This window comes from Anolis sagrei, chromosome 5, assembly GCF_037176765.1.
Source record: "Anolis sagrei isolate rAnoSag1 chromosome 5, rAnoSag1.mat, whole genome shotgun sequence".
Lineage (NCBI taxonomy): Eukaryota > Metazoa > Chordata > Lepidosauria > Squamata > Dactyloidae > Anolis > Anolis sagrei.
The window spans coordinates 159,332,020-159,345,874 of record NC_090025.1 but is presented as its reverse complement, the minus strand read 5'-3'; the positions used below and the strand labels follow the sequence as shown (position 1 = coordinate 159,345,874).

At 38.6% G+C, this 13,855-nt stretch overlaps 1 protein-coding gene across 1 annotated transcript in view; it reads left to right on the top strand.

Moving 5' to 3' along the window:
* GRIN2B (glutamate ionotropic receptor NMDA type subunit 2B) overlaps positions 1-13,855 on the top strand; it is a 329,107-nt gene that overhangs the window by 215,401 nt on the left and 99,851 nt on the right. Inside the window, exon 4 of the mRNA XM_060777190.2 lies at positions 7,175-7,289. Coding sequence (XP_060633173.2) covers positions 7,175-7,289 — 115 coding nt within the window. The remainder of the gene's footprint in view (positions 1-7,174; positions 7,290-13,855) is intronic.

Below are 13,855 nucleotides of genomic sequence, written 5' to 3'. Positions count from 1 at the left end.
ATAGTAATGTTTCAATGAGAGAACATGTTTAAATATTTGATGTGTACATATTTTCCCAAAGAATTAGAGAATTCATTTACCCTCTGAAGCAATATTGGGAGACTAAATTGGGAGACTAAATCCCGTCAGTGAAGTGTGAAACAGCTTAGGGTGCAGAGTGAGACATATTCCTCTGAACTCAGGGTGCAATTGATTTCCCCTCATTATTAACATCTCATCAAGGTATGTTCCTCATCAAGGTATGTTAATATTTGTGCTGACCTTTGGCTTTAAGCACATACTGGATAGATCCATGCAAAGGGTCTCTTCTGAGTTCTGTGTATACCACATTCTCTGTAGGTGATGTTGAAAAATCCCATGATGATTCTTAGGGGATGGGGATGGGACTATTTACTATTGATATCTCTTTGTACATTATTCTTAATCAAATACATTTTTTTAAAAAAACGGATACATAATTGAGTTACTATTTTTAGTGTTAAATAAAGTAATATGAATAATTAATTAAATAAATTATATGAGTGCATTCAAAGTCGTGATAATAAAAAAAAAACGATGTCAGTGGGTTGTTGTAAGTTTTTCGGGCTGTATGGCCATGTTCTAGAAGCATTCTCTCCTGACATTTTGCCAGCATCTGTGGCAGGCATCCTCTGAGGATGCCTGCTACAGATGCAGGTGAAATGTCAGGAGAGAATGCTTCTAGAACATGGCCATACAGTCAGGGAAACCTACAACAACCCAATGATTCTGGCCATGAAAGCCTCCGACAATACAAAATGATGTCAGCTCTTTTCCAACATTACAGCCAGAGGGTGCTTGGCAAATTGCACATTTTATTATCTCTGAAGATCTCAACCTTTAGATAGCCATACAACTCAGGAGCGGTGGGAAATAAAGTGTTCCACTATTAATTTCAGCAAGAGTAAAGACAAAGGAATGGAGGGGAAAGTCAGCATTATAGAGGATAGGAAACCAGCTTTATTACCTGGACAACCAATTCTCTGATTTATTTCCCAGATTTCTCTTTCAAGAACGGTTGAATACAATCCTGTAGCTATGTGATATTGAGCTACTCAGGTTCTCTTTTGATTCTATCTCAGGGTATATTTAACTATAACAGTATTGGGCAAACTTGGACCCTCCAGATGTTTTGGACTCCAACTCCCACAATTCCTAGCAGCCTCAGTCACTTTCCTTTTTCCCTTCAGCCACAAGGTGAGTGCCAGAGGGGGGAAAGGAAGGGGCCTGAGGCTGCTAAGAATTGTGGGAGTTGGAGTCCAAAACAACTGGAGGGCCCAAGTTTGCCCATGGCTGGACTATAAAGTCTGTGGCCAGGCCCGTAGCCAGGATTTTGATTCGGGGGGGGGGGGGCTGAGTTTGATTCGGGGTAGGGGGGGCTGAGTCTGAATGAAAGAGGGTCTACCCTAGCAAACCTTTTGTATCGTTACCCCAATACCCCCATGCATATGAGATATATTGAGCATGGTGATCAGATCATGATATGAATAAACATAACAGTTTAAATAATGTACCAGTAAGGCCTTTTCGCAGACCACCATGAGAATTTCGGGGGGGGGGGGGGGGGCTGAAGCCCCTCAAGCCCCCCCCCCCCCGGCTACATGCCTGTCTGTGGCATAGATTTTATTGAAAATGTCAAAAGGATTTTGAACATATGAAGAAGTCTTAGGTCTGATGTATAAAAATTAAAACAGATGATTAAGGGTAGTTTATGTGTGAGAATTCATTTTCCTTTCCTGTAGATATGATTTTACTAGGAACAGATTTTAAACTATGCCCACAGAATAACTGACTCTCAATTTTGTTTTTGTGCAATCCAGTAAATTTTCTTAGTCCAATTTTTGTGTTTATGGCTCAATCTGGACTGCAGATATTGTGTTCTATCTTTTGGTATGGATAGAAAAATGTTATATTGCATTAGCAGCAAGATAGTTAAGATCTGCTTTTCAAAGTCGCTGTAGTATTAACTTAAATACAGTACAGTACTTTTAAATTTTCATGAGTCTCTTGAAACAGATGCCTAATGAGGCTTTCTTGTTCAGGAACATCAGACAATACAGAGGTGAGACAGGACACATATGACTTCTCATTTGAGTCATAATTCTTATATGAATTCAAAGAATTGAATTAATTCATAATTCTTATATAAATTAAAAAGTGTATATTTCCCTGGCAATTTTACATGCTCTTTGGAACAGAATGTGCTATTTGTATATTATTCCAACAGGTTTGGTAGGTTGCTGATTTTTTTTTTTTTGTGTGTGTCAGGAGTGACTCGAGAAACTGCAAGTCGCTTCTCGTGAGAGAGAATTGGCAGTTTGCAAGGACATTACCCCAGGGATGCCCAGATGTTTTGATGTTTTACCATTCTTGTGGGAGGCTTCTCTCATGTTCCCGCATAGGAAGCTGGAGCTGACAGAGGGAGCTCATCTGGACTCTCCCTGGATTCGAACCTCTGACCTGTCTTCATTCCTGCCAGCACAAGGGTTGAACCCATTGTGCCACCAGAGGCTCCAGGTTGCCGATACCGTGGTGTGATTTTACATGACAATGAGGCAATTTCCAGCTGAGACAAAATCAGATCTGCTGTAGCTTTGGTAGACTTTTAGAAGTTGAGCTTTGCTTACACATATTTTAATGTTTTTATTTGTTTTAGAAAAAAAGGGGGAATAGAGTTTATTTTTTACTTCTAGTTGGCAGCGGTTGGGCGAAAGCAATAGGGTGGGAATACTATAATTTTTTTCTGTATTTGATTCTTCTGTTTTTTTGTTTTTCTTTTAATGTCTGTTTTTATTTTATTAATTTGTCAGATTTAAACTACATTTTTGAAAATATAATAAAATTGTTTTTGTAAAGCTGAGATTTGCAGACACCTATGCTATCAAAAGTAGCTAATCATATTGGAATCTCCATCATTGGCACTGAATTTAGGGCAGAAATTGTAAACCTACTTGGCTTTTTCCCAGCACTACACATTTATTGAATATAAAGCTGTACTCCCAAGTTATGGTTTCATTTTTAATGTTAGACATCTAAGTAATAAATATATCATTGATTAAATGTAAGAGAGGGGCATTTCATAAATATATTGTTTATGATTCTCAGTGGCTCCCATTCAAAGGTTTCGCTTGGCAAAAGCTGTTATTTTTACATACATGCATACATTCCCTTACATAAAAAACTTATGAGTCATAAATAGTTCTTTAAAAACATAATAAAAACAGCAAGAATATATCTGCATCATAAATCCCTCTCTTGCTAATACAATGCACGTTCCAATGAAATTAGTGGGATTTACTTACGAATAACCAGAAGGAAGAAGATTGGGTTGCTCCTAGGAGAGAATAGTTCTGGAACATGGCCATACAGCCCAGAAAACTCACAGCAACCCAGTGATTCCGGCTATGAAAGCCTTCAGCAACACAAGGGAGAACATTGGTTCAAGTTTTCTTCATGATGGTGTTTCATTTCCCTCTATGCCTCCCATCTTGTTTTGTAATCCATAATCTTTATTTTGTTCTTTAAAATGCATTGACTGGATCTGGATTTTCACAATGAAAGGGCTCCTTCAAGTACTATAGAGGGTCACTGATGACCACATCTGAGGTCCCATTTGATCCTGGAAGCCTCATTTTGTGTTTTTTTCAGACAGGAAGCTGCACAAGTGTGCACAAACAAACTCATGCATTTGCAATGAAAAATGAGGGAGCCTTTAGCCACATATGATCTATCCTGTGTAGGGTCATTGGAGAGAATTGGTTACTGATAGTAGGGGAGATGTCTCCATTTGGTGCTACAAAAACCAGAGATGCTAGATCAGTGTTTCTCAACCTGGGGTTGGGACCCCCCCGGGGGGGGGGGTGTCATGAGGAGATGTCAGAGGGGGTCACCAAAGACCATCAGGAAACAGGATTTTCTGTTGATCATGGGGGTTCTGTTTGGGAAGTTTGACCAATTCCTTCATTGGTGGGGTTCAGAATGCTCTTTGATTGTAGGTGAACTATAAATCCCAACAATTACAATTCCCAAATGTCAAGGTCTATTTCCCCCAAACTCCACCAGTGTTCACATTTGGGCATATTGAGTATTCATGCCAAGTTTAGTCCAGATTCATCATCATTTGAGTTGACAGTGCTCTCTGGATGTAGGTGAACTACAACTCCAAAACTCAAGGTTTTGGAGTTGTAGTTCACCTACATCCAGACCCCTTTGGCCCACCAAACCCTTCCAGTATTTTCTGTTGGTCATGGGAGTTCTGTATGCCAAGTTTGGCTCAATTCTATCATTGGTGGAGTTCAAAATGCTCTTTGATTGTAGGTTAACTATAAATTCCAACAACTACAACTCTCAAATGCCAAAATCAACCAAATACCCCCAACCCCACCAGTATTTAAATTTGGGCTTATGGGGTATTTGTGCCAAATTTGGTCCAGTGAATGAAAAGACATGCTGCATATCAAATATTTATATTACGATTCATAACAGTAGCAAAATTACAGTTATGAAGGAGCAACAAAAATAATGTTATGGTTGGTTATGGTCACCACAACAGGAGGAACTGTATTAAGAGGTTGCTGCATCAGGAAGGTTGAGAATCACTGTACTAGATGCTCTCTGCTGATAAGTGGAAATCTTTAACCTCTTTCTGCTCCAAACAGCCTCTATGGCCTTTCTTGCTTTTGTATTGCCATTAATAGCCCAAAAGCAACAATGTCAGCTCCTTCTGGGTTACTAGAATGAGAAAGGAACCAAGTCTGCCTGCTGACTCAGTGTTCCAGTCACAACAAAAGCAGTGATCCTGGCAGTGCTCTTAGTGTCCCTGTGTTACCAGAGTGTTCTTCAGCTATAACCACTGGGGGTTATGGAATTGTACATTAAAGCTTCAGGGTGATCAGCAACCCCGGGGCCATAGTTTGTGCACACAACATTAGTGGAGTGACTAAAATCCTGTAGAAGTTTCCCCTGGAATTCCTAGAGTCATTTTAATATTGTTTTGGAGGATCTGCCAGCTCTGCAGAGCAGTGTTTTAGAAGCTTCAGGATGAAGGAGTTGACAAACTCACCTTTCCTCTTCTTCCTTCCATAGGAACATCCTGTAATTTTAGTCCTACTCATGAAAACTCTGTATCTATTGCAGAAACACAAATAAAAAACTATAGAAATACAAAATTAAAAAAATTACACTTGTGTAAAAGGCAGTTTATTTCATAAATACGTATTTACAGCTTTTATTAAAATATGTCTCTGGTTTTGTTGAAATGTCTCTTTTCATTCATTCTAATATCAATTTCAATGTAGTATATTACCACACTCGAATTGTGCAGATAATACCGTTTTTCAAAATAGAATTTACTTCTGAATAGATATATACAGAATTAGAAGACATTTCTTGAGATGAAAATAATGTCTAGGTAAAGTTCTGGAGTAGTGCATGCCATATAGAATCATAGAATCACAGAGCTGGAGGAGACCTCATGGGCCATCTAGTCCAACCCCCTGCCAAGAAGCAGGAAAATCTCATTCAAAGCACGCCCGACAGATGGCCATCCAGTTTCTGTTTAAAAGCCTCCAAAGAAGGCAGAGAGTTCCACTGCTGAACAGCTATCACTGTCAGGAAGTTCTCCCTCATGTTCAGGTAGAATCTCCTTTTGCTGAATCCTATTCATGCCTACGCCCAGATTTAGAACATGTGTAACTTGATCCTATACATGTTTACTTAGAATAAATCCCATTGTATTGAATTGGATTTATCCGTTTACCTTGATTTCTCTGAACTATATAATTTCATTTATGTCAGATGCAACTTATAGACATGTTCTTTCCATGTACTTCTTGCAGTTTTGTTTCAAGAGCATGATATTTTTGGGAGAAAATAATTTGGCAGCATGATTTGCTGGGAAGGATGGTGAACAATGTTCTAGATTTTTAAGCATATGCAATAAAAGTTTTTGTTAATATGTTCTCATCCTGTTTTAGCTCTTTTATTCAGTCAATCAATCAAAGCTTTGTTACAGTCCAAAGACCCAAATAGCTCCACAAAGATACACAAAGTACGTACAGATTAATAAACTGATTAAAACGCAGGACGACACACTAGACAAAGTACATATAAACAAGAACAAGAACCCTGCAAGTAAATACAAGGGCAAGTTTTAGCCTGCGTGTAATACAGGAAGTTGTTTCATCCTGCCTACCTCAGAGAGAGACTTGGCAATGACCAAAGTCACATGGGGGAGGTATTGGGTTTTAGATCTTTTGTTGACGAAACACTAGGAGAAGGGGTAAGATAATAAAAAAAAATAATAGAAACTCAGTAACCAATCAAAGTGATTGATTTTCTGAGGTTGGCTTCCATTAAAGAAAACATTGCAAATATGACAGAGATAATTCTCAGAAATAGTGACATCTCTAAGAATGCAACTTATTCCTTCAGCGTCTCATTTAGTTCCTCTTATAGTCATGTGGTTGGAATATTGCTACTGAAGATTTTAAAAATACTAAATCCACTTCTTCTTGAGGATGTGCCAGTATAGTGAATTCAATAAGAAACTATGGGAATGTCCTTTGTGAGCATAAGACAGCTGCATATATAATTGTTATTGCTGAATCTTCACCGTCCTTGAGGTGAGAGGACTGAAGTGCCAAGGCTGTATTTCCACAAAAAATTCACTGTAGGTAATGGTGTTATAAAACTTGGCATAGGTTACTGAAGAAAGTTTTGCATCAGCTAAGTTTTTTTAATGGGTATTGACTCCTTGAACTTTTTGTGTGTGTTGTCATTTTCTTAAGAAGTCTGTATTTGCTCTGTTTCAGTTCCTTCTTTCTGTTTATTAGTTTATTTCCTGACTGTACCAGACTGCCCATTAATGTGTTTACAAAGTATATATTGGGTTGTTATAGTTTTTTTGAAGTCTCACAACCTCTGAATATGCTTGCCATAGATGCAGGCAAAACATCAGGGGAGAATGCTCCTAGAACATGACCATATAGCCCAAAAAACCTACAACAACTCAGTGATTCTTGCCATGAAAGCCTTTGACAAAGTATATACTATTCAAATTGTATACAATAGTGGGAGAGGTTCTTGGTATCCTTCTTAGAGCACATATCATGCATCTTAATTTGACCTTTCTCCCCCTTTCTCTTTTCTTTTCTAGGTACCTGATTAATGTCACCTTTGAAGGAAGGAATTTGTCTTTCAGTGAGGATGGCTACCAGATGCACCCCAAGTTGGTTATCATTCTTCTGACAAAGTCAAGGACTTGGGACAGGGTAGGATATTTTTGGCAACTTTCAGACTGGGACTGGGAGCAGACAGGTAAACATTCTCTCCTTTCAGGAAGTGGATCGGGCTCTTTGTTTACCATCTGGAGGTTCATTTGGAACCAATGATTAATTCATGAATTAAAGGCTTGGGCTGGTGTTTTAGAAAGTAATTACTTATAGAGAAGTTATCAGATGGTGTTAGAATTACATTTAAAAATAAAACCTCTTTCTACTTTTCTTTAAAAGTGACTAAAACAGTTACATTTTACAAACAACCTAGGAATTCCACAAGCTATTAGGTAATGGTATAAAACACACCAGAATAGTGAATGAGGTTGCACGCACACAGCGAAACTTTAAAAACACTTTAAAGAATGAGATAGAATAACAAAGGTATTTGAGTTATATTATTATTTTACAATCATAATGTAACTCAAATACCTTTGTGATTCTATCTCATTGTTTTAATTGTTTTGAAAGTTTCGCTGTGTGAGTGACTTCACTAAGTTACATTATTACTTTACAGTTATAATGTAAGTTATAGATTAGTTGTTCCAAAAATGAATTAATTGCACGTAACTACTTAATTGTAATGAGTTATGTCCATGCTCTGTTAAAAAAAGAGAGCACTCTCAGTTAAACTCAGATCATTATCCAGTTATCACCACTGGCAATTGGTGGCTTCCCCATCAGCAAGGAAGTGAATCCACTCTGGATTTTAGTCTGAACTTTAAAGGAGCTATCTAAGGTATTAACCCCCCCCCCCCCCAAGAATAAATTCAGCACCCAAGAAACCTATTTTAATTTTTGAACCAATAATTCACTGGTCCTTGAATATAGAAACTGACAGCCACCACTGGTCTTTGTTCCAGTTTGCCTGAAGGCCGGCCATTTCCCATTACACAGAAATGCAAGGGACTTGATGATGCAGAAAAGAATAATATCTACCTGCTGCTGTAAAAGATGTCATGAGGGGGATGGGGGGTGTGAACGGCGAAATTTGGAAGACAGGAGATTCCTCATTGCTAGTCTAAAATTCCCATAGGTTTTCCTTTATTCATCCTCCTTATATGTCTGTATAGGATAATGCAAGCACCACTGAAATGCTGCATAGGGTTGTTGCTGTTTTGTTTGACCAAGATCTAGTGGATATTACCAATCTAGTGCTCATGTGGTCTTACAGTAACAGTGATCACTTTACATTTCACATACAAGTCAACATACAAGTGAGGTATACTGCTGATATACACAATGATGTGCTGGAAAATAAGGCAGGGTTAGGTCAGTTGTAAGAGCTATCAAATTGACACTTCTTCTGCTAATGAGCATAAATGGACAAATATTGATACTGCCATCTGCGGTTGTATGCCTGCTTATCTGGGAGTAAGACCCATGGCAAACATGTATAGGATTGCGCAGAAAGCTCCAGTAAAGTTAGCTTTTGTGTATGATCACTACATAAGACAGAAAACATTTCAGTTTCATTGAATTGGTTGTATCATGACCTGCTGGCATGAGGTCTGTGGTCATCAGCATTGCTCTGAGGTGAGCACAATAATGCCATGGTAGTTATGAAAGCAAGATCCCAAAAATAAAATAAAATAAATAAGGAAGCCTTGTCATTACTGTTTCTCTGTGCTCGATATCTTGCATGATCATGGTTAGTTGTCCATTTCATAAAATTCCGTTCTCCAGCATCTTCTCTTCTAGAATGATACTTGTATTCCTAGCCAATTTGACATTCTCCACACAATGGTTTTTTTACTGTATATTTTTTCATTTGAAAATGCATTTAGTTGTAAACTCAGGGAATGATCCTTCGTACTAACACAGGATTATGCTTGTGGGTCCAAGAAACTAAATAACATTCTAGCATTTTTATAGCTACTGAGTGAATAGACTTTCAAACTTCTCCTTCAAAATAGAATTTATATATTGTACAGTACATTACTCTGAAATGAAATTTTGTTTGGACAGCTGCAAGGCTGTTCGGTATCTCCTGCTCATGTACTACCTCGCTACCATACCCTTGAAAATAATTGGGAATAAAGCTCAGTAATTGCTACAGATATCACCAACATGTTCTTGCCAAATTAACAGTGAAAATGCAATGCTCAAAATCACATCTTCACAAAATGTGTTCTTGTAGAGCAGCTAAACTACTGTAGGGTGGATTTTTGGATGGTTTGGGGATGGGTTTTCTTTTCTTTTTTGCCCCAAACCAAAATAAAAAAATGAGAAGGTGCCAGGCATTTTGGAGGCTCCCAAGGTGGGTGAGGATATTTATTTATTTCTGTTATAAGCCACCTTTCTCCCAGAGTGGAGCCCAAAGCAGTTTACGTCATTAATTAATTAAAAAAAAACAATAATGTATTGAAAACAATTAAAATGTTAAAATCTAAATCAACATATAAAATTATTTGGAAAAGACCATCTTTTTATTTTATTTTTAAAAAGGCAACCTCCCCCAACATAAAGCCTGTCTTGTGAGTAATTACATATTAAAAGGTTGCTTAAACAGAAGTCTTTGTCTCCCAAAGAAAGGAGAGCAGGGAAGGGATGGACAGCCTAGTCTCTCAGAGCCAGAGGGTGAGAGCAGTTACTGAGAAGGCTTTCTTTTGTGTGTTCAGCAAGTGAACCTGTGATGGTGGCAGAACCAAGAGAAAGCCCCCCCCCCCCCCCCCGTAGTTCTTAAGATTCTGGCAGGCTCAAATATGAAGATAAGGTCTTTCAGATAGACCTACGTTGTTAAAATGGCCACAGCCCATGGTCCTTGATATCACAACATTGATCAGAACTAACCAGCATAACCACTGACAAGCACAGCATGAACAGTTATGGGAGGAGCAGGTCAAAATATCTAATGGGCATGAGATTAACTATTTATTTACTTGAGGGGACTCAAGGTGGCTTACATACATAGGCAACCATTAGATGTCAAAAACACACATAGTAAAAACATAAGCATTAAAACACATAAAACCTTAAAACCAATTATTTAAAATCAAGCAATCCAATATCGTAGTCAGTGGCTGCTCTAATTTGTCGTTGCACTATTTCATCTTTTCTTATTGCATTGATAGATTACTCACAGAATGCTTGAACATCCACATTTTTCACCTTTTCCTAAAGGTCAGGAAGGATGGGGCTGATCTAATTTCACCCGTGAGTGAGGGGCCACCACTGAGAAGGCCCTGTCTCTCATCCCCACCAAACACACCTGTGAAGGAGGAGGGATCGAGAGCAGGGCCTCCCCAGAAGATCTCAATTTCCTTTCCAGCTCAAAGAGGAAGATACATTCAGACAGGTAAACTGGGTCAAAACTGTTTAGGGCTTTATAGGCTAAAGCTAGCACTTTGAATTGTGCTCGGTAGCAGACTGACAGCCAGTGGAGCTGATGCAACTGGAAGGCTATCCTCTCTCTGTATGCTTCTCCAGTGAGCAGCCTGGCTGCCGCCCGTTGAACTATTTGAAGCTTCCAAACAGTCTTCAAGACAACACCACATAGAGTGCATTGCAGTAGTCTATTTGGGATGTAACAAGAATCTGGACCACTGTGGCTAAGTTCTGACTATACTTATATAGCCTATAAATTAGTCAAGATAAATTGTTAGTCAGCCTGGTCAGGTATATCCATACAGAGAAATATATTTTGCAAATGTGGACCAAAGGATCATGAAAAGCATATGTGCATGTTCGGAAACTTATGCTTACACACATGCAGATGCAGCTGGTGAACATTTCATGCATCTAAAGAATGTATTCTAACCCATGAGAGGTCATGCTAGTATATATCTATTAGTCTTTAAGTTGTCATGAGTCTCTTGATTTATGTTGGATGCAGAAACATGGTCACCCCTCTGCAATTTGTCACTATCAATGGGTAAGAAGTCAAAGAAAGGCATGTAGCGCTGAGCAATGCATCATCAGCATAATGGTGACAGCTCACACCTTTCTTGAGTAAATTCCCTCATTGTGGTAGCCTTGTGTATATTTTAAAGGGGATGAATGACAGTAAGAATGACCCCCTCAAAAAACACAGCACAGATGAGTGGATAATGAGAGTCACTAGACAACTACATCTTCTTGCTGTGCTTTTCTTGAAAGGTGTGAAGAGAAGCAGGGAAAGATTCAGATGGTGTTCTGTCCAGTCCTGCAATGTCATCTAGCCACTTAGATATAGATAGATTTAGCCTTACCAATAGATATATCTAATCCTTCTTAATCGCTAAGAATATTGTAATTGGTATTTACCAAAGCTGAACCAATTTCATAGGATTATCTGAACTCCTTGTGATAATCATACTTAAGTCTTTTTCTCAGAGAAGAGTTTTCTCTCATCAAGCAACTTAATAATTATTTCTCTGCAGTCTTTTTTAACCAACAAATACAAATATAACTTAAAACAAAGTACAAATAGAAATTCACTAGTTGCATCTTTTTTTTTTTACCTGCACACTTCATTTAACTCCCTCTGAAGTGGTCATGGCAGTAGAGTGAGTTCATTCATTCACTCATTTTATTTATATGTCCCTGTCTGTTGAACTCTAACTTCCCATGTGGGGATATGAGAGAAGCTTCCCACAGGATGGAAATTTATTTATTTATTTATTTATTTCAATTACTTCTACCCCGCCCTTCTCACCCCCGAGGGGGGACTCAGGACGGCTTACAAACGAAGGCACAATTCGATGCCTATATCAAATATACAAAACATACAAAAACAGTTTAAGCAAATTAACAGATTAAAAACATCAATACATAAACAATCTCATGCTCAGTGTTCAGAGTTCCGAATTTCCATTCCGTTCCATCAATTCCTGCTCATCATCGGGTTTTTCCTTTAGCTGCCAGAATGTCCAAAGGCTTGGTCCCACATCCAGGTCTTCAGTTTTTTTTCCTGAATGACAAAAGGGAGGATGCTGATCTAATCTCCCTGGGGAGTGAGTTCCACAGGTGAGGGGCCACCACCGAGAAGGCCCTGCTCCTCGTTTCCGCCAATCTCACTTGCGATAGAGGCGGGGTTGAGAGCAGGGCCTCCCCAGAAGATCTTAAACTCTGAGATGGGACGTAGAGGGAGATCTGTTTGGACAGATACACTGGGCCGGAACCGTATAGGGTTTTGTAGGTCAAAACCAGCACTTTGAATTGTGCTCGGAATTGGATCGGCAGCCAGTGAAGCTGGCACAACAGGGGGGTGGTATGCTCCCTGTATGTCGCTCCGGTGAGCAATCTGGCTGCCTCTCGCTGGACTAGTTGAAGTTTCCGAGCAGTCTTCAAAGGCAACCCCACGTAGAGCGCGGAAAACATCAATCATCTGGCTGTATCCTGGGCAACATCCTTGCAGACAGCCAATTCTCTCACACCAGAAACAACTTGATTTCTCAAGTCGCTTCTGACACACAAAAACTTATATGCTGTCTTTCTTTTGGAGTGGGGCCCAAGGCAGCTTCCAAAAACAACAAATTAAAACAATTTCCACACTTAAAATTATATAATTTAAAATAGATTTTAAAATAAATAAAAACTAAAAAATTGAAATATACGTATGCCATGGACTTAAAAGAAAATTGGTTTAAAATGTTTTATAGATGGTATACTACACCTAAACAACTGGCCCAAATGTATAAAAATTTATTGGATAAATGTTGGAAATGTCATGAGCAAGCTGGTTCTTTGTTTCATACATGGTGAACTTGTAAGGTTGCCTCAAGGTGTTGGTCTAAAATTCATGATGAAACAAAAAATATCTTAAAAAAGAATTTTTCAAAAAACCCAGAATATTATCTCTTAGTTTTCACCGACTCAGATTTACAGTTAAACGAAGATGAAGATAAACTTTTTACATTTATTACGATGGCTGCTAGAATTGTTTTTGCTAAGCGATGGAAACAAGAACAAAATCCACCCATTGAATTGTGGGTGGATAAAATGAGAAAAATAAAGGACATGGATAAATTGACTTTTTTATTGAAGAAGAATATGGGAAATAGTTTAAAAAGGACAAATTGGGACCTCTTTCAAGACTATATGAAAGACCTTAAAATGTTTAGCTAAACAAAATATAAGAATTTTAAAGGAGTAGAAGAAAAGAACAAGAGAAGACCGACAGAACCCAGGTTTGAATCCGGGGAGAACGTGGATGAGCTCCCTCTATCAGCTCCAGCTCCCCATGTGGGGACATGAGAGAAGCCTCCAAGAAGGATGATAAAACATCAAAACATCTGGGTGTCCCCTGGGCAACGTTATTACAGACGGTCAATTCTCTCACACCAAAAGTGACTTGCACAACAAAACAACTACTTCTTCTCCTTCTCCTTCTCCTCCTCCTCCTCCTCCTCCTCCTCCTCCTCCTCCTCCTCCTCCTCCTCTTCTTCTTCTTCTTCTTCTTAACAGCTTTATTTATACCCCAACTTTGCCTTCATAAGAACTCAGTGTCTAGCAACCCCACACTTTAGTCAAGTTTAAAAAGCACAATACAGAAGTTAAAAAACAATTAAACAGTACAGTGTGGTAAAAACCACTTAAAATCACCTTAAAATTACAAACCCACCTAGCAGTAGCTTTCTCTA